Source organism: Vipera berus, assembly GCF_964194415.1.
Source record: "Vipera berus genome assembly, chromosome: 2".
Classification (NCBI taxonomy): domain Eukaryota; kingdom Metazoa; phylum Chordata; class Lepidosauria; order Squamata; family Viperidae; genus Vipera; species Vipera berus.
Genome location: NC_138203.1, coordinates 23,099,872 through 23,120,714, shown reverse-complemented (window position 1 = coordinate 23,120,714; position 20,843 = coordinate 23,099,872). Strand labels below are relative to the sequence as shown.

Genomic DNA, 20,843 nt, shown 5'->3' with positions numbered 1-20,843 from the left:
TGAAGGTAAAAGGTATCGGCTGATTACTGTGAAGCAAGCGCGTGATTTCTACAATAATGTCTTAAAAGCAACCCCATTAACACTTCTGGAAGCTGGAAAGGGATCGGGAGAAGGAGAACATCAAGAGGATGAAACAGAGGAAAGTGGTGTTGGAGGAGATCTAGTTACAACTTCTCTGGATGATCCTAGAGAGCAAAGAGTAACGCGTGCTGCTTTAAAACGAGCAAAGAAAATAAAAGAACAAGATCAGCAAAAGTCTTCAGATTCTTCACAACGTACATATAGTCAAGCTGTGGGAGGAGCACGGCCTAAAGAACTTAGTCCTATCAAAGCTGTGCTCCAAGAGCTTTGGGAGGATATGCATGGCAACTAAATTTCTAACCTGGAATGTTAATGGACTAAATTCACCGCAGAAGAGGAAGAAAGTTTTTCAATATTTAAAACAATTTAAGATAGATGTTATATGTTTGCAAGAAACGCATATTAGACTTTTGGATCAAAAGCATTTATTGAACTCGAGACTGGGTACGCAATTTGTTGCCTCTGCAGAGAATAAGAAAAATGGAGTGGTTGTTTATGTTAAAAGTGCCTTAACAGCAGACTTAATTGAAGCAGATAAACATGGAAGATATGTTATGATTGAGCTGTTGTTAGAAGGTAAAAAGACGCTTCTAGTTGGATTATATGCACCTAACCAACAACAAGCTGATTTTTTTAGTTTACTCCACACAAAGCTTACCCAGTTGGATTATAAATCTTTTATTTTTATGGGAGACTGGAATGGTGTTTTGGATGTACAGTTGGATAAGGCTGGAGCTTTTAAGCGCATTCCAAGTCATGCTAGACTGCCAAAAATGATAAAACAATTAATATGCTTTTTAATAAATGTCAGAATGACCTCAAAACATACTATATCTGACTCAATATATGTGTGTGTATATGTGTATGTGTGTATGTATGTACACACACACACACACACACACACACCCTAAACATTCTACAGTTTCATGATCTACAGCTAACACTTTGTTAGTGACATCTTGTTTAGCAACCATTTTGGCAGTTATGTGTTATATTCTGCTGTTATTTACTGATCAGATATAAATATATAAATATATGACAATGTTATTTATAAATAACTTTATTCATCTTGCTATTTAATTTTATTTAATTTTATGTAATTGTAATGCTTACCCATTTAGCAGCTTGACTTTGGATAGTTAACACTTTATTAGATACAACAAATAAAATGAGAACAAAAACTAAGATGATAGCATGTCAGACTTGTCAGAGGCCATTTGCACATGTTCTCAATTAAACACAGACAAAAGTTAGTTAGCAACTTTTAGAAATTTGGGTGCTATATGCAACCTGAGATATGCCTTGACTTGAGATGATTTAGCAAAATAGAGATTAAAGACTATGTAACTATGTAACTATGGCTAGTCTAAAGAAAAGAAGAAATAGGGGAGACATGATAGCAGTATTCCAGTATTAGAGGGGCTGCCACAAAGAAGAGGGGGTCACATTATTCACCAAAGCACCAGAGGGCAGGACAAGAAACAGTGGTTGGAACCTGATCAAAGAGAGAAGCAACCGGACCTAAGGAGAAACTTCCTGACAGTGAGGACAATTAACAAGTGGAACAGCTTGCCTCCAGAAGTCGTGGATAGCTCCATCACTGGAGATTTTCAAGAAGAGGCTAGAGAGAGTCACTTATCTGAGATGGTACAGGTTCTCCTGCTTGAGCAGGGGGCTGGACTAGAAGACCTCCAAGATCCCTTCCAGATTCTATTCTATTCTATTCTATTCTATTCTATTCTATTCTATTCTATTCTATTCTATTCTATTCTATTCTATTCTATTCTATTCTATTCTATTCTATTCTGTTCTGTTCTGTTCGGTTCGGTTCGGTTCTATTCTATTCTATTCTATTCTATTCTATTCTATTCTATTCTATTCTATTCTATTCTATTCTATTCTATTCTATTCTATTCTATTCTATTCTATTCTAACCTCCATGCTGACTCCAGTGTCTACTTATTTCATTGGTAACACAAAAATTCCTCATGTCAAACTGGACTCTTCTGGACTTCATAATCATATTGTATTGCCAACAATAATAGAGTGATTTGCCATTGCCTTCTTTCAATACTTTATATTGTTCTATGACTAAATCCAAGACCTCATTGTAAAAACAGCCCATTAACTTTTCTCCAGGCACAAGGCTTCCTCTCTCTACTTCTACCTTAGTGTCCTCTTATTGTTGATGATGGCTTCTGGGTGATTGTTCCCATTACCAAAAATGACTTCAGGGCTATGCTCTGGAAGTGTTGTTTCCCTACTAGCCAAGACACTTCATGCTGTAATGGCATGTATCGGGCAGGCAGTCTGAAATAATGTGTTTTGTGCCACAATAATAATAACTTTACTGTCACTTTGAATGTACATGAATCAACATACATTACAATGAAATTTCATTGCATACAGGTCTCAAAGGGTCACCACTTCCATATACACTACATAAATATGACCAAAATAAATAAATAAATAAATACAGAATTATGCATATATTATATGACACAGAGAAACAACAGTCTAGTTCGGGTAATGTATACAGGTGCATGGTGAGGAAAAACCAATCTTGTGAGTTTAACCAGACGGATGGCATAGGGAACAAAACTATTACAGAATCAGGTAATAGTACATTAAAGCTGTATGGTCAACAGATCAGCAAGATCTCATTCCAGGTACTATAGTAAGGTCAAGCTATGGGAGAGCAAGATTTTTGGGGGGTGGTGGTGGTGGCATGATTTCTTACCTGTTTTGGGATGGGGTGGGAGCATAGCAAAGGAGGTGTATAAATGTGGACTAACTGCTAATCAGTTTTGACTCTAACAGCTTCATGTGAGTATATGTGTACACACATCTTTCAGTCATTGTTGACTCCTAGTGACTGCCTGAACTGGTCCTTATAGTTTTCTTGGCAAGATTTCAGAATTGTATTATGTCATTGCCTAATTCCTAGGAATGAGAGAAAGTGATTGGCCCAAGGTCACCAACTGACTTTCTGCCTAAGAAGGGACTTGAATTCACCATCCCCTGGATTTCAAGTCTATACCAAATCACTATACCAAACTGGCTCTCATTCCTCATTTTACCCTGTCTAATAGATTCTAATTTCCGACCTTAGAGAACAAAATTTTACAATCCAACAGATAAAGCCGAAAACTTGAAAATTTGAGTTTTATGGCTCATAATTGCAGCTTAGGTAACTATTTTAACACAAGAGTATAGAAAGAGGCCTCAGGGCCATACAATGATCACTCAGGAAGTAGCAGCAGATAAGGGCTAGTGATGGTCAGCATCAGGACATCTCACGTTCTTCTAGGGCTAAGGCTATGTCTTTATGAAAGTAGGAATCAATTAAATGAAGACTGATAAGATAGGAAACTGATATGACTTTTGAAGAAAAAATAAATCTGCATCAAGGAAGAAAAGTTATTATGCCAGAAGAAATGAATACATGGGTGGGAATGAGACAAACAAGTACAGAAAAAGTGATTGGGCCATTCATTGTCCTAAGAATGAATGAGAATGATGAATGGTGAATATCCGGTTAGGAAAAAAAAACTATTTAACTCAAGCATATAGTTTAAGCATAAGTCTATTCATTTGTACATATAGCAGAGGAAATAATATAAATTTAAAAGCATGGTTGGTTTGATTGATTACGATGCAGGAGGAGAATGTGAATCTAAAAATTAATGTTGGAAAGAGGTAGGTAACGGTGTTTGATGAGGAAAATAAGAGTGAATTATTCAAGTTATATGTACATGACAGTATATTGGATGAATCTATGTACTTTCATGACATATTTGCTCAAGATGGGATAGAGAAAAAGGATGAAGAAATGTTAAGATGGTACAGATATTAGCAAAAGGATAATATCAGATCTACTACAAGTAAGGTTTATTGAAAGAAGCAAAGATTTCTGTTCATAAGAGTGTAATTTTGCTCACTTTGTTGAATAAAAGTGAGAGTTGGGTTTATTAGAGAAATGGAAAAATAAAATGTAGAGTGGGAATGGGATACTGGAGAAAATTGTATGGTTAAAAAAAGGATAGGATTTTTTGAATGAATGTGAATTGAACTTAAAAATGAGTGATCAGTACAAAAGGGATAGATGAAGGTGCTTTGGTCATGAGTGAATAAACATTAACTTCTAAATAAACAATGAATAAATGAATATTACATTCCCAAATAAATATATGAAGGAAAAATGGATATCTTCTGAAGAGGAAAACTGAAAAGTTGCAGCTGGATGAAATCCTGAAAAAGAGAGAGGTGAGCTATTAAGAGAACATATATACAGCAATATATGAATGTGATAGAAGCAAGAATATTTTGCAAAGAAAGAATATTATTGAAGATTTTAATGAATGGTAATGTGGTAAACTAAATTTAGCAATATTTCCTTTCCTTTTTCATATTGACTTCCTTGATGCCTTTGGCCAAGTTATTTAATGCTCTTTCTCTTCATTTTATATAATATTGCATTCTCTGAAATGAATAGGGAATATATGTATTAATTTCTGAGAAACAGTATGGAATTTTAGGGAGGATATATGATACAGATGCATGCATGGGGATATACAGAGATGGAGAGAGATGATAGATATATCTTGGTAGGTGGGTAGGTAGGTAGGTAGGTAGATAGATAGATAGATAGATAGATAGATAGATAGATGATAGATAGATAGATAGATATAGACAGACACAATTAACAGTTGAAATATGTTTTCTTGTACTTGTACCTTCCTTTTAGTATGCATTCCTTTTGCTTTTAATGCCTTTATTTGATTATTTTTTATTCCTTAGACTGTACATACTTCTAATTATCTGCAGTTTGTTGTTTCAGCAATAAACTTGTGGAAGAATCATTTTGTTCCCCTGGGAGTGTTTCCCAACCATTCTGAACTGTGTGACTGACCACAATTATGGCTTTTCTACACAAATGCTCTAATAATTAGCCACATGTAGAAAAAGAGGCAGAAAAGCAACTTGTGGTTCAGTCATCCTGAAATTAAAAAAAATATGATGAAAATTGTTATTTGGATCCACCTCGTGCTTCAGAAAATTGGTATCATTTAACAGGGCAAGTGTTATTTAATGGTGCTTTTGGTGGATTTTGCAAAATGCAGCAAGTGCCAACTAGACAGAGAATCTTCTGCAATTTTTTAATAGGTATTTGGGATGTTATGTTGCTTTTTCCCCACTGGCAAGATAATTAAGGAGAGATTTTTCTAAAGACAGCACTAGTATGTTGCTTCTTCAGATTAAGACAAAATTGCAGTTTGAAAATTGCTTTCTAATATTTGAGTTATTTAAAGACTTAGGCAGCAGCAAAGACAGGCATAAACTAGATGTTAGAAGGAAGTGCCTTCTCCAAGCTCTGATGGGTATCTCAGTGGTAATCCACAGCTATTAAGAACTCCATCTCTTAGCCATTATCTCCCATTGTTGAAACATAATAGCTTCCCATTGACTGTTAATCAGTAGTCTGGCTATGAAAAGAAAGGGCAGCTAGCATCTTTGCAAACTAAGTCTATTGAATACTTTCTGTTAGCTATTTAATCCTGTTGCCGGTAAACAAAAGTTGACAAATGCTCCTATGGTTTAATCTTTATCATGCTTACAAAACAGAGAAACTCATTATGTGGTTTTGACTTTTGTTTAAATCCAGCCTTCAATAAACCATACTTAATAAAATGTGTGGATCCAATAGAGCAAAATGTGATTTTTCTGTTGGTCTTGTTGCTGGAATGAGTTAAACATGCTATAAGGACTGCATCTTTGGGCAGATCCATGCCTCCCGTTTTACTCCAACATGACACTGAGACATCCATCATTTCTGGAGAGCAGGAACATACCATATCATCTTCAACAAATCCCCAACTATATAACTCTTTACACAAATTTTGCTTCTGTTGTCCAGGTCCACATCCAAAAAGTTCAGTTTGCATTCTGCACTTCAGTTCCTTATAAGCAAATGCTTGCACTTCAGTTTGGTGTTTGTATCTGTAGTGCAGTGTTTCTCAATCTTGGCAATTTCCAGGTTTGCTGACTTCAGCTCCCAGAACTTTCCTTCATTAGCCATGCTGGCTAGTGAATTCTGGGACTTGAAGTCCACATGCCTGGGAATGCCCAAAGTTAAGAAACACTGTTATAATAGAAATGCCCCTTAGCTTTTAGTCACTAGTCACTACCCTCCATTTAAACAACAGCAACAGCAACAACAACAACAACAAAAACAATGAATAAGTTTCTTGGTGGAATGTGGTCTTTTTTTAAATAACCAGTGAAACTGAAAGGAAATCTGCCACCTTCCCTTTTCAGCTCTAGCCACAAATGGTAATCCTATAGGCTTTTTAGTCTCTTCTCTTCTTCTCAGGTCAGGTAAAGAAATACCGGTAGGAGAATCCTCCAGCGAGGACTATTAACAAACATGGTGCATACAAAACATCAAGTAAAAGTAAAGAAATGGGTTGAAATTCAAAAAGAAATTTCTTAAGTCGGCCTCATTTGCATCCAGCTTTTGTGTGGGAGACAGGCCACTGAAGGCTTCAGTGTAGAAAAGTCCTTTGTCAGAAACCAGCATGCATATTGTTTTGAGCTTGGCTGCCAAAAGAGAAAGGTAGTATTGTAACTGCTGGGGGGAAAGAAAAGAAATAGCCAATAGTCTAGGAGCATTTTTTCCTCTGAGAACTATTTTGATAATGTAAACATAATTACTTCCTCAATTAGCACTCGACTCCTGGAGATTTCTTGCACAAATACAGGCCACATAATATAGAAATGGATTTAACTTTCCAATCTAGTCTAAAGCTGGTGTCTTTTCTCCAAGTAATCTTGCTTAAGTCTTCTCTAACCAGACCAGACAATGCTTAACTTTTCAAGATCCACAAGAAATGGTATATGGGCAGAAGACCTCATTTAAAAGAGCCTTGGTGGAGCAGTGGGCTAATGCCTCCTTAAGTAACACCAGCTGCCTGCAATTAGTGCAGGTTCGAGTCCCACCAGGCTCAAGGTTGACTCAGCCTTCCATCCTTCCGAGGTAGGTAAAATGATGACCCAGATTGTTGGGGGCAATTAAGCTGACTTTGTAATAATGCCGCTTGGGGTGTGTGTGAAAGCCCTAATAAGCAGGCATATACATAGAATGAAGGCTACTGCTAAGTTTGTAAGCCGCCCTGAGTCTTCGGAGAAGGGCGGGATATAAATGGAATTAAAAAAATATGTTGTATTTTAAGATAAGGTGATAAGATATTAAAATTGTTTATACTTGTGATGACGAAATTTATATATTTCTTTTCTTTTTCTTTACTATTCTTTTATGTTTTTCTTTCTTCGCTATTTTTCTATTTTTCTTTTCTGCACTTTCTACTTTGCACTTTCTACTTTTTGGTTGGTTTTTTTCGGAAGAGGATATCATTAGGAAAAATTTGGATTGTACAGAAATGGATAGGCTTGCATTGAAAATGAAAGGGAAAGAAGATACACAATATTTTCAAACATAATTTTTATAAATGGCTAGAAAAACGGAATAGAGCATAGAAATGGAAGTTGTATTACTATTAATGTTAAATATGTGAACCCAGACATGTTGTTTATCAAGCACTGAAGATTTGTAACTATAAAAACTTAATAAAATATCTATTTTTTTTGTTTTTTATACATTTAGTTTGTATAGTTTGTAACTTTTTAATGGTGCCTTTTCATAAAACAGTAAGAGAAACAAAGTCTTATTTCTGGTTACAGAATAGCAATCCTCTTCTCTCATTCCTCCAAATTTGACACAATTAAGGACCCATCAGAATAAATATGCATATGATTGCAACACAGGAAAACAAGCATTTGCAGCAATTTTTTGGGAGAAGTTCACAGTGTAATATGGGAGGTCCCAAAATAGATTGTAATTGGGATTTCTGTGCATACTTTGTACCACTACAAAGTACTACTCACTTATGCTATGTATATTTGTCTTCAGTTTCATTTCCCTTAATTAAAATCAAGCACAGCAACCTTAAGAATGATACTGAAGATTTTTGGCCACCTGATCTATTTTATAAGCTCGACAATTTTACATAACAGTCTTATTTTCTAGAATAGTAATACGAGAAAGTTTCTTAAATTGAGCTGGATAGTTGCCCATCAAGTTTAATACTGTCTCAGCCGATTGGCACCAGCTCTACAGGTTTCAGATTGGAATACTTCCCAGTGATTAATCCTGAAATTAATACACTTGGCTGGGATTTAATTTATTTTTACCTTCTCACTGTAGATTTTACTTTTTTTAAAGAAAAAACAAACAGCTAACACAATATACTCCTGCATTACTTGAATTCTATACTGTACTGCCAAGTAGAATTGCACATTTCTTCTTGGAATGGGAAATATTGTGCCTGTTGCACATTTAATTTAAAAAAGGACATTTTTAGTTCAGGTGTGGAGAAGCTTTGGCAATAGGTATATAAAGCCTGATCTTGAGAAATTATTCTATTATGTCCACCCCACTTTTTTAAAAAATAAACTTCTGATCTAGCCAATGTATTTTTGTTTTTTGGCTAAAATCCTGAAGGGTTAAAATCCAAGCAACCTAGAACTAAGGAGAAACTTCCTGACAGTTAGAACAATTAATCAGTGGAACAACCTGCCTCCAGAAGTGGTGAATGCTCCAACACTGGAAGTTTTTAAGAAGAGACTGGACAGCCATTTGCCTGAAATGGTATAGGGTTTCCTGCCTGAGCAAGGGGTTGGACTAGATGACCTCCAAGGTCCCTTCCAACTTCTTCTTTTTCTTCTTCTTCTTCTTCTTCTTCTTCTTCTTCTTCTTCTTCTTCTTCTTCTTCTTCTTCTTCTTCTTCTTCTTCTTCTTCTTATTATTATTATTATTATTATTATTATTATTATTATTATTATTATTATTATTATTATTATTATTATTATTATTATTACCCTACTGGAGGGTTAAAAGGCAGATTTTCTTTCTTTGGGAGGAAAACAGGATATATATCAAAGAAATGAGCACTAGTATACTTTGCTTGGCTACCTCTTGGTCTTGCTTGTGATGCATGCTAGGCTCTTCTGTCTAATGATAAAAGGCAAGGTTTCTTTATTCAAATGTGATTCCTAGTGACTTCATGGACACAACCAAACAGTTCACTTGCCATCAAATCACAATTGATCCTATTTAGTTATTCTGAGGCATACTGAAATACAAAAGGTGCTCTCATTTAGGCTTGATAGAAGTGCTTGGAACTTTGAAACAGCTTTTAGATTCAGTTAAGCTTTGGCCCAGACTTTTCTTTTAAGTGCTGGATGCAGTGTTGGTCTTTTCTATAGCCAAGGAAAGGACATGTCAGTTAGCTTCATACTTTTAAGGCCTTGAAACAGAGCAACAGGGATTCTGAGTTGAGAGGTCAGACCAGTTTATTTTATTGTGATGGTATACATCATGGTGACACTTAAAATATATGGGCAACAGTTCTGCAGTATAATCTTAAACTCTATTTCAAAAGGAAGACCTGTTGTAAGACAACAGGAAGCAGACACACATACCCCACACACAAAGGTTAAAGGCTTACAGATTCACTTAAGTTTGTATACACAACACAACTCTCTAATATTTAAATTTCTAATTTCAGGAGAGGCATTATAGAATTAAATAATTCAACGCTTTATTAATTTTTTATTCAAAGGCCCAAGCATTCATGAGATCAGCTGGGTGACTTTGGACCAGTCATTCTGTCTCAACCCAACCCAGCTCACAGGGATGTTGTAATGGAAAAAATAGGAGGAGGAAGGAGGATTAGGTACATTCATCACTTTTAGTTAATTATAATATTTAATAATAATAATAATAATAATAATAATAATAATAATAATAATAATAATAATAATAATAATGATGATGATGATGATGATGAAAGCAGGGTAAAATACATAAATAAAATAAATAAAAAATAAAACTGAAGCCCTGCCCTTTTTACTGTGCATATATACAAATTGTGCGCTTTTAATCACATGGTTGCAGCTGTAATCTTGACTTTCTTGACTCTGCACAGCTCTCAGTGCATGATCCGATATAGACCAAACCCTTGACTGTCTAAATCGCAGTTTATATCATTGCTTCTGTTTCTTGGTTTATTTCCCATAAAAGGAAAGAGCCTCCAAGCACTATCCATGTCAATCATTATTTGGATTGTTTGTTGATTGAACAAAAATATATAAGATCAGGAGCATTTATTATTATTATTTTTTTTAACAAAAGGGACCTGGTAGAGATGATACTATATGTTTTGCTTCACATCTAGAATTCTGAAAGGCTTAGAAATCAGCTCCCCTATTTAAAACAATAAAGAAATACTGTAAAAACACATCGAGTTCTAAGGCTTAGAGTTAAAATGGTGTGAAACTTGCAAAGTGTCTGTAAGGAAATGGGCTGTATTGTTAAGGAAATGGACTGTGCTGTCCTGCTGATTATGTTTTTTTATGGTTTCCATACTCTTTCATGATTTTGGTTTTTGTCATGTCTTTGGTTATTTTTGGTCCAATATTCTTTTTTTGTTGTTCTGTGTGTGTTTTGAACTTCTTCTTTTTTTGTAACTTAAGCTGCCCAAAGTCACATTGGTGGGAGGGATAGCTGTATACATTGGAGAAACAAAGTAAATAAATAAACCGGGGGCGGGGAGAACGTCGTGGTCCTTGCAGGCAATCATGGACCGAAAATCACGCACCAGATCTCCTAGTCGGGGTTATGAGTCCAACTTTCCCAGTTTTGACGGTTTTTTTTTTCATTCTCCGCTATTTAATGCCAGAAGATGCCCCGACCTTGGACCAAGCACGTGTTCGATCACTGAGCCCCCGATCGCGCCCCATCGATGGCCTCGTTTCTCCGAGCTATGAGCCGCCGACCCATCCCCATCTTTACCCTCCCGCCCCAAGGGTTGTCGAGGTTTTGGGCCCCGGCCCCCCTCACTGGCATTGATGGGAGCGCCACGTTGGGGAAGGAGCCCCCAGCGGAAGGGCTCTGTCCTGGGATCGCTCAAGGCAGAGCCCCAATAGCCACCGGCTTCTCCTTTGACGTCAGGCTCCAGTTATTAGAGCCGCGCCAAGCCAACTGGAGCACCGAAACCCGACAACCGGTTGCAGGAGCCGAGAAGGGCCGCTAGGGGCGCTGCGGCATTTAAACTCGGCGCATAGCTCGCTCGGAGGCCGGTTGCACCATGAGGGGCTCCGGCGCGATCGTGCTACAGCTGGTCCTGCTCCTGGCCCTTTGGGGCCCCGCCGAGGCTGAAACTTCAGGTACCTCATTTCCCTCGTCCGCTCGTGGGTCCCTTCTTTTCATTTGTGGGAGGGCGACTGGAAGGCTCTGCAGCGACCCTTGGGTCGTCATCCTTGGGTCGTCTTCCAAGGGGACTGCTAAGTCACCTCCGTAGAATCCACTCTCAGCCAAAGAGGGGAAAAAAAAATATTTACCCGGTACGAGCAAGGCTCCTTCTTCGGGAAAAAGACGCTGAGCAGAACCCCCTCTCCTACCATTACATTTGGATATTAGTGCATCCAACCTGCCTGCTTTGCGGCATTGGGACCCGACTCCCGCGCCCGTCCTCGCGGCCAAGCCTGGGAAACAGGTTGTGATTATGAACGTTTTAGATCAGGTTTGGATTTATGTAACTGTATGTAAGAGATCACCATAGTCCCCAAACCTCGCTGCCTCTAAATTATGCATTAGTTTACTTGAATGAAGGTGTGTGCGTGTTGTGTGTGTGTGTGCGCGCGTGCACGCGCGCCAGTGAATGATGAAGTAGGTAAAGATGGGTAACAGTTGCTGAGAATAGAAGATGGTGCTCTTCAGGCACCATTTCCTGTGATCTTATCTTAGCATTGCTGTGATAATCTCTGGCAACTACTCTTAATAACTGCACCTCTTTCACATCTCGTTCCTTGATTACTTTTCTTTTCTTTTCTTTTCTTTTAGTTTAGAACTTTGTTGGACATTTTATTCCACAGTATATGTTCCTGTTGAAGAGAACCCTCGCTGCACTAGTGGAATGGACTCTAGTTTATCTCTAACCTATAAAAAGTTTATGTTCTGCAAGCCTGTTAGGTTCCTCGCTTTTACTATTTGACTAAAGTCAATGTTGGGAGAAAGGCATTCTGAAAACTCTTGGCTACTGTGTTGGGTAGTGCTTGTGAAAAGATGGGGAAGGCTGGCATTAGAAGAATTCCTTTTACCAATTCCTTTTATCAGGCATATGTGTAGGAGAGACTCACAGCCTCCTGGATGAGAAACCAAAGTCTTAAGAAGGATAATTGATCAGTTGGACACACATTTAGTCCAGCAAAAAGAAAATTAAGAGGTGATGTAGTTTGAAAGACATAGATGATGATGGACCAAGCCAACAAATTCAGGGTTCTTGAAACTGGTGGGGAGGGTGTGATTGAAACTTAGGAATAATTTTCTTCCTAGAGTAAGTGCCAAGATTTTGCATTTTGGTATTGTGCTAGAAGCAAGAGAATATTTGAGATCTCTCCCCATTCAGTAATTCTGTGACTGTATTGAGGATACTATGGACAAAGCTACAATTCAGGTGGCAACATCGAGTTGATCATTGGCTGATCTCAAAATAACCAACCAAGCAAATTTTAGTACTTGAATGATAAAACACCAGGATATCCCAGGGTTGTAGCTTAAGCTGGGAAATTAAAATTAATTAAAAGCTATTCCCATATTATTACTTTAAAAACTACAGTGTTTATCCACATTGTTCCTAAAAATTAAACCTGACTCTCCTTTTATAGAACAAAGGCTGGAATGGGCCTTAATCTCAGGACAGAAATTAATATTTTTGAGAATCTTTTCATTCCCTTCTAAACCTTTGAGAAGTATTCATAGTAAGTGCTGTTAAAAATTTAACTTTCTCTCTCCCAGCTACAAATAGATATGTTGTTTTGTTTCAGTTCAGCTGCTATGATATAACCACAACCACAGAAACGCAATGACCTGCTTCTCCCAAAATCTGGGCTTGCTTAAACATGATTTATTTATTATCCCAATAAGATGTTGTACTGAAAATCCCATAAAGCCATGCATTTTGGGCTAGAGTCCACAAAGACTGAATTCATATTTGGGCTGTATCGTAAAGAGTTTTGTTTAATTGTGGCATAGTATCTTATATAGGTTTCTCTACACTCAAAGATCCAGGAAGTCAGTTTTCTTTAAAAATGGCTAGTTATGCTATATATCTATTACTATTCTTTCTCTTGGCACAAGACACATTTCAAAAACTGCTGTGCCTTTGAATGTTGCTTCATAATAAGCACACCCACGCTTACACAATTTCTGATATTTTGCTTTTCCTGTTTGTATCACAGCAAACCTCTAAGAAAGTGTCATTATCATTTCCGTCGGAAAATGAATTGAGATAATATTTCACTAAGATTTATGTTTAGTGATTTTAAAAAAAAAAGAAACTTTTTCAAGGAGCAATTAGTTAACATTTGTTAATTTAATTGCATGCATAATAATTATTGAAAAGTGTTCTTTTCATGATCTCAGTTTTTACAGTACATTTGATTAACATATTTTAATCAATTTCTGCAAAGTAATTTACAGGAAAATAAACAGATTTAAGAAATTAAAACTCATACATAAAATTCAGGCTAGGTTATTTGAACTAGAATTGTAATCATGTAGTTCAACTTCACCAGAACCTGCTGCTTTCCAGATAAAATTTGGGAGACCCTGCCACCACAATGCCAGTAGGGTGACCTTGGGCCAGTCATTCTCTCAGCCCTAGGAAACAAGCAGTGGCAAAACACTTTGTACAATGTCTGTGGCGGGTCTTAGTCATCCAGGCCATGGTTGTTCCTAAGGTGCTTTTTTCAAAGGCAACTGGACTTTCTTATTTTACTTGAAGATGTTTTGCTTCTGATCCAAGAAGCTTCTTCAGTTCTGATGTAAATCCTCCCATTCTCCACCATTCAATCAGAACTGAAGAAACTTCTTGGATCAGAAGTGAAACATCTTCAAGTAAAAAAAGAAAGTCCAGTTGTCTTTGAATAAAAGCACCTTTAAGACACTTTGCCAAGAAAACTGCAGGGATTTGTCCAGATAGTTTCTAGGAGTCAACAGTGACTCAAAGGCAGAAACAACAACAACCCTTCCCCCACCCACGCACCCACCCACACATACATAGAAATAAGTACTATGAAGCTCTTTAAGAGTTATTTCCAAATAGATATATATACTATGCGATCGTCTTGATTTTAATTGGATTTAGACCTCATCCAGTTCTGCTTCAGCCACATTCCTGTCTAGCTCCATTACTACCACTACAGAACTGGATGTGACAAAAATTCTGGTGGAATAAGATTGGTCAAGAAAGAATGTGTGCCAGTAATTCTATTTACCAGTTATTCTTTTTAAACAAGAGTCTGTGGCATTGATAGAATTCTTGACCATACCAAGTTCACATTGCCAATATTTATTCATTACAAGACACATATTATAAAAAGCATCCTGCAGAATAGAAACAATGTTAATCTCACCAGGATCGATGGCAGTTAAAGATATGCAGTTTTGACAGAATAATCTTCATTCTAAATTAATTTAGAATTTGCTGATCAATTTATTGGTTATGCTGAATTATCAAATCCAGGTACACTTTAGACTGGTAAGACATTGATAAGAAAATGTTAAGGTGAAATTGAGTTAGAAAACAAAATCCATGGGGACATTTGATAGAAGTTTATAATACCAGACGTGGGCAGAAAGAACATTTTCTTCTTTCATACCTGTTTTGGGATTGTCTAAGAATAATTCTGGGAACAAAGTTGTATATCTTTGTATTTTTTTAAAATGAAATTCATTTACCTAGAAGGAGGTGACAGCCACCGCTTTAGTTATATTACAACAGTCAGCAACATCTATTGCTCTGGTTTCTCCAGCTATTGTTCACTTCCCCTTCTTACTCTGGTGTTCACTGTTTATAAGACTGTTATTGTAGTTTTTTTCCTTAAAGAGTTACAAACATCAACATCATCAAGAGCCTAAAGAATTTCAACTGTTGAAGCATGAATGTACGTATATGAACTTCTCTTTTGTGTGGAGCTGGTTGGATTTTGGTTTCATAAGCTCCCACACCTAGAAAAGGGCTTCATGGTTGGCATAGAATATTGATTTAAAATTCAGCTTTACAGGTAACTTTCTACTTGCTAAGACTCTAAGGAAACTCTTGGTTCAGAAACAGATTATCTTTAACAGGGATTGTTGGAAAGCAGGACTAAGGTGAGGTACTGCATCAGATCCTGCTTGTGGTTTATCCTAAAGCAGCTGCCATTAAGTGAAACCTTCTAATGTATGTAGGAATCCACATTAAAGTGTCCCAAGTAACTATGGTTGGATATTCAAAGCTGGTCTAATCCAGAGGACCAACTGCATGTCTTTGAGAAGCTGAATAGGAGTATAGCAACGTTCTCTGTTGGGGTCCTTGGTGTTCTCTGAGCTTTGTTGTTTCCTTGCATTACCCAAGCTAGGTAACATCAAACATTGCTAGTAATGAAGATGCTACCTAGTTTGGGTCACAAAATATCTGCAAGAAAACAAGCAAGCTCAGAGAGCACCAAGGACCCCTCATTTCAACCTTGAGCTACATATATTCTTTATTGGTACATTCTCTGGTGTTCAGTGGCTTGGTTTTAATCAAATAAACCAAAAGTAAGCATAATATTGAACTAAAGACAACCAGGTTTAAAAGTTAGTCTAATAACATATTAATTTTAGCAGCATTAGGAAAGGCCAAGATAATGCTAGGAAAACTGCCCATCTTGCTTTGCAAGAGTTTTGTGATAGGTGAAGGTTGCACTCCATGAATTGGTAAGTATTTGGGTTTAAGATGCTATAATCTCTTTAGTGTAAATGATTTCTTAAGTTTAAACACATTACAGGAAAAGAAAACAATTTACTCCCTAGTGCGGTATGTTTAGTTAAGGGCGTGTAGGCAAAATACCAGAACTTTTAACACATCCATCTTTATTGGTTAAAAACTTACTTTGCCATTATATGTATTATAAGTATTGTGACCCTGCACACTTTACTTGCAGAAGTGTAGAGATTAGACGTGAATGGTATATTTGTCAAAGGTTTGGGGATGGATTTTGCTGTTTTTCCCCCTCTTGCATAAATTTGTAGATATACACTTACCTGAAAGATGAAGATGATGGATGAATGGATGAGTAAGAGACAGGCAATAGAGGATGGATGGATGGATGGATGGATAGATAATATATTTATTTATATACCACTTTTATTATTTTTATAAATAACTCCAGAGGGTGAACATATCTAATATTCCTTCTGTTGTGTACTGGGTTCGTTGCTTCATGACGAAGATGAGGTGAGTGAGTTCAGCAAAGATCATTGTTTATTGCTTGCAGGATCTGAACTGAGGAACAGGGCTGCAAATGCAGCAATTTATACCCTGGCCTCTAGGCGGTGGCCAATAGGTGTAAAGCAACCTATTGCCGGCCTAGAGGCAACAAATTTGTCTGAGGAGCTGGGAGCTGTTAGCCAGCTTCCCTGCTCAAGCAACCTCCCAGCAATTACCCACGTGGTGTTCGCTTAACAAAACAAGCCCAATACATTACACCTTCCTTCTATTTTTCCCAGAACAATCCAAATTTCATACCTAAGACAGAACTAGAATTCACAGGCTCCTAGTTTCTTACCTGGTGCCTTAACTACTAGATATATAGATAACTATTCCTGCTTACATTTTTCTTGATTTGACTCATCTACTCGCTGCTGCAGCTACTGTTCCAGTAATAGGGCTTCCTTGCTATAGTATTGTTATAGTTGCCTTCCCAACCTTGGAGGATTCCCAGTTCAAAATTGGCCATATAAATATTTCTTTCCATTTTTCCCATTTACCTGTATTGCTCTACTAGTGCCCTGGTAGACATGCTGAAACTTTTCCTTTTATTATTAACCCTATTTCAAATAAATTCAATAATAAATCCATTGCAGTGTTTATACACTTGAGTTATTTCTTTCCATCATGCCATGATTAAGCAGATGCTAGGCATTATTTCTTGGAGATGCTTTAAAATGGATTGTAGAGGATTGACCTAGATGCCTCCGTCAAACTCTTATCATAATAAAACACATCACTAACCATTGTTTATGGTGGCCTTTTAATATTTTAACTCTAATATGTATCACTGAGAGTCACTTTGGTGTAATGATTAAGGTTGTAAGTTATAAACTAGGAGAGTAGGAGTTTCAGGCCCAACATTGGTATGAAATCAACTGGGTGACCTTCAGCCAGTCAGTCTCTCTCATTCTTATGAAGAAGACAATTGGAAACCACTTCCAAAAAACCTTGCCAATAAAACTGCAGGGATTCCTGTAGATGGTTGGCAGGAATCAAGACTGACTTGAAGACAAAATTGGATGGGGTCGTGCAATGTCTGGCTTAACAACCACACTGCTTAATGACAGTTTTTTTGGTCACTATTGTGATTGTAAGTTAAGGACTATCTGTGGTGTCCCTAATTCACAGGTACCTCCCAAACTAAAGGTTGCTGCTTGGCTCTGCCTAATGGTGGAATGCACCATTTGCTTGTCATTTTTCTCTGATGAGAGCATCTGAGCATGCTGGAAGCTTTGATACAAACATAATCTGATCTGTGGAGACTAGACCACCAGTCTGCCTTAGAAACAAGAAGACATGATTCTGTGCAGTGGAGAGTATCAGTTTGATTTAATTTCCTAGTCAGTTATTGACAAAGGCATAATGGATTCTGATGAGACACTCTGTCTTTGTTCCACTTTGGGACCTATCTGAAATGAGGTCATCTGTCTGGTGTCAGCACAAAATGTTATTTGCAAGCTGCAAGGCAAAGAAGAGAGAACCTGGGGTCTTTGGCATTACATGATGAAGAGGCTCCAGACAACAGAAATGAAATATTTCCTTTACTCTGTGACTCTACAAGGCAAAAGCGGTATTTCAGCCTTGTTAGCACACAGATTGCTTTCTTCCAAAAGGAGCACATTCTCTCCCAGTTAGAACATTTGTTCAGGGCTGCTCAGAAGGCAGAAACGATGCAGAACCGTTGGGAAGAATATTATGGATTCCTTCTTAAAATCTCCCAGCACCCTTTCAAGAAAGTGTTCAGGAAAAAGTGAGGAAGAGGGAAAAATTCAAGATTTTTCCAATATATGGTATATCCTGTGCTCTGTGTTATATATAAAGATTAAATATATTTATTTATTTATTTATTTATTTATTTATTTATTTATTTTATTTAGATTTATATACCGCCCTTTCCCGAAGGACTCAGGGCAGTTTACAGGGCATTTAAAAAACAGTCAATACAAACGTTAAAACAAATTAAAAGAGATTAAATAGAACCCTGAGAAAATTAAAACCCAGTTAAAATTAAAATTAAAAATATTCTCAGCTAGAAAGTTCTGTGTTAATATCTCTTCATAAATTTGTGTGGTTTTATTATAGTCTTTACTAACAAGAGGAAAATACGTCGGAGACGGGGCCTAGAGAGCGGTTGGAGATCCAGCCGATCCGAATCCGACCGATTGCGACTAAGAGCCTACATTAGGTCTTATCTCGCTGCGATAAGGGAGGCGAGGTCTAACCACTTCGCCACCCTTATCGCGTCCGCAGATAATCGCCCGGCCGCCCTGTTTAGGGTGACTCGCTCCCTCCTAAATCAGGAGGTGAGGGAGGATCCCTTGCAGGGTCGTGCCGAGGAGTTTAACCAACATCTGTCGGACAAAATCGCTCGGATTCGGACCGGTCTGGACTCTGACTGGGCAGAGTCTGACGATCAGGACACGGGCGGTCTTGTCGATATCACCTGGGAGGAGTTTGATTCTGTGACTCCAGAGGAAGTGGACAGGATCATGGGGAGGCTGAGCACCACCACATGTTTATTGGACCTGTGCCCTTCCTGGCTGGTCTTTGCAGCCCGGGAGAGGACACGCAGCTGGTTCCAGGCAGTTATATCGGCTTCTTTGAACGAGGGTAGCTTCCCCGCCGTCTTGAAAGAGGCGGTGGTGAGGCCCCTCCTCAAGAAGCCTGCCTTGGACCCAGCTGTATTGAACAACTTCCGTCCTGTCTCCAACCTTCGCTTTCTTGCGAAGGTTGTTGAGAGTGTGGTGGCGCATCAGCTCCCTCTGGTCCTGGATGAAGCGGATTATCTAGACCCGTACCAATCGGGTTTCAGGCCCGGGCACAGCACGGAGACGGCATTGGTCGCGCTGGTGAATGATCTCTGGAGGGCTCGGGACAGGGGACATTCCTCTGTTCTAGTCCTATTAGACCTCTCAGCGGCTTTTGATACCATCAACCATGGTATCTTGCTGCGGCGTCTCAGGGGATTGGGAGTGGGAGGCACGGTCTTACAGTGGTTCTCCTCCTATCTCCAGGGACGTTCGCAGTCGGTGTTGGCAGGAGGGCAGAGGTCGACTGCGAGGTCTCTCATTTGTGGAGTTCCTCAGGGGTCGGTCCTCTTGCCTCTCCTGTTCAACATCTACATGAAACCGCTGGGTGAGATCATTCGTGGTTTTGGAGTTGGGTATCATCAGTATGCTGATGATACCCAGCTTTTCTTTTCGACCCCAAACCACCCCAGTGATGCCCTCAACGTGATGTCCCGTTGCCTGGAGGCGGTTCGGGTCTGGATGGGGAGGAACAGACTTCAACTCAACCCTGACAAGACTGAGTGGCTTTGCATACCTTCATCCCGGGTTTATTCGGACATTCCACCTCTTGCTATGGGGGGTGAATTATTACCCCCCGTAGATAGGGCTCGCAACTTGGGAGTCCTCCTAGATTCACGGCTCACCTTGGAAGACCATATAGGAGCTGTGACTAGGGGGGCTTTCGCCCAGGTTCGCCTGGTGCGCCAGTTGCGGCCCTATCTAAGCCGGGATGATTTATGCACGGTCACTCATGCGCTCGTGACCTCTCGTCTGGACTACTGCAACGCTCTCTACATGGGGCTGCCCTTGAGGACCACCCGGAAGTTCCAACTGGTACAGAATGCAGCTGCGAGAGTTGTGTTGGGAGTCTCCCGATACTCCCACGTTACACCTTTGCTCTGTGAGCTGCATTGGTTACCAGTTGCCTTCCGGGTGAGATTCAAGGTACTAGTAATGGTGTTCAAAGCCCTACATGGCAGGGGGCCGGAGTACCTCAGGGAACACCTGCTGCCGGCATCAATCTCCCTTCGCCCTGTGCGTTCCCACAGAGAGGGTCTCCTCAGGGTGCCACCGATCAGAGAATGTCGATTGGTGGCCCCCAGGGGGAGATCCTTCTCTGTGGGCGCTCCGGAACTATGGAATCAGTTACCGGCAGAGCTCCGGATGGCGCCCGATCTTCGCTCCTTTCGTCGCGATCTCAAGACGTTTTTGTTTGTACAAGCCGGCCTAGCCTGATGGGGGATTGGTGGGGTTTTTTAGTTTTGTATTCTTAATATTATCTTTGGGGTTTTATAATTGTAATATATCAATTGTTTTAAAATCGGGCAATTATTTAATTTCCTTTTAATATTTGTAACTTTGTATCTTATTCTTGCCCTGTGAACCGCCCTGAGTCCTCGGGGAGAAGGGCGGTATAGAAATATTATTAAATTAAATTAAAATTAAATATATTCACCCACCTAGCCAGTCATTGCATCAATAATGTATTTTTTTATATTGTGAGTCATAACTAATGCAATATTAATTGTTTCACTTTTCAACTTTACAAATAGAT

The 20,843-nt window shown here is 38.7% G+C and overlaps 2 protein-coding genes across 4 annotated transcripts in view; both read left to right on the top strand.

The window, feature by feature from the left end:
• The first annotated feature begins 1,678 nt into the window (after nt 1–1,678).
• LOC308663638 (uncharacterized protein) overlaps nt 1,679–20,843 on the top strand; it is a 153,177-nt gene continuing 134,012 nt past the window's right edge. Inside the window, exon 1 of the mRNA XM_081320221.1 lies at nt 1,679–1,734. Coding sequence (XP_081176347.1) covers nt 1,726–1,734 — 9 coding nt within the window. The 5' untranslated portion in view covers nt 1,679–1,725. The remainder of the gene's footprint in view (nt 1,735–20,843) is intronic.
• The window catches only part of EMB (embigin), a 45,229-nt gene continuing 35,601 nt past the window's right edge, over nt 11,216–20,843 (top strand). The window contains exon 1 of one of the 3 annotated variants that reach the window (XM_081316220.1): nt 11,216–11,367. In XM_081316220.1, the coding sequence (XP_081172346.1) occupies nt 11,289–11,367 (79 nt within the window). In that variant the 5' untranslated portion in view covers nt 11,216–11,288. The remainder of the gene's footprint in view (nt 11,368–20,843) is intronic. The other 2 variants (XM_081316219.1, XM_081316218.1) reach the window with 2 other exon arrangements.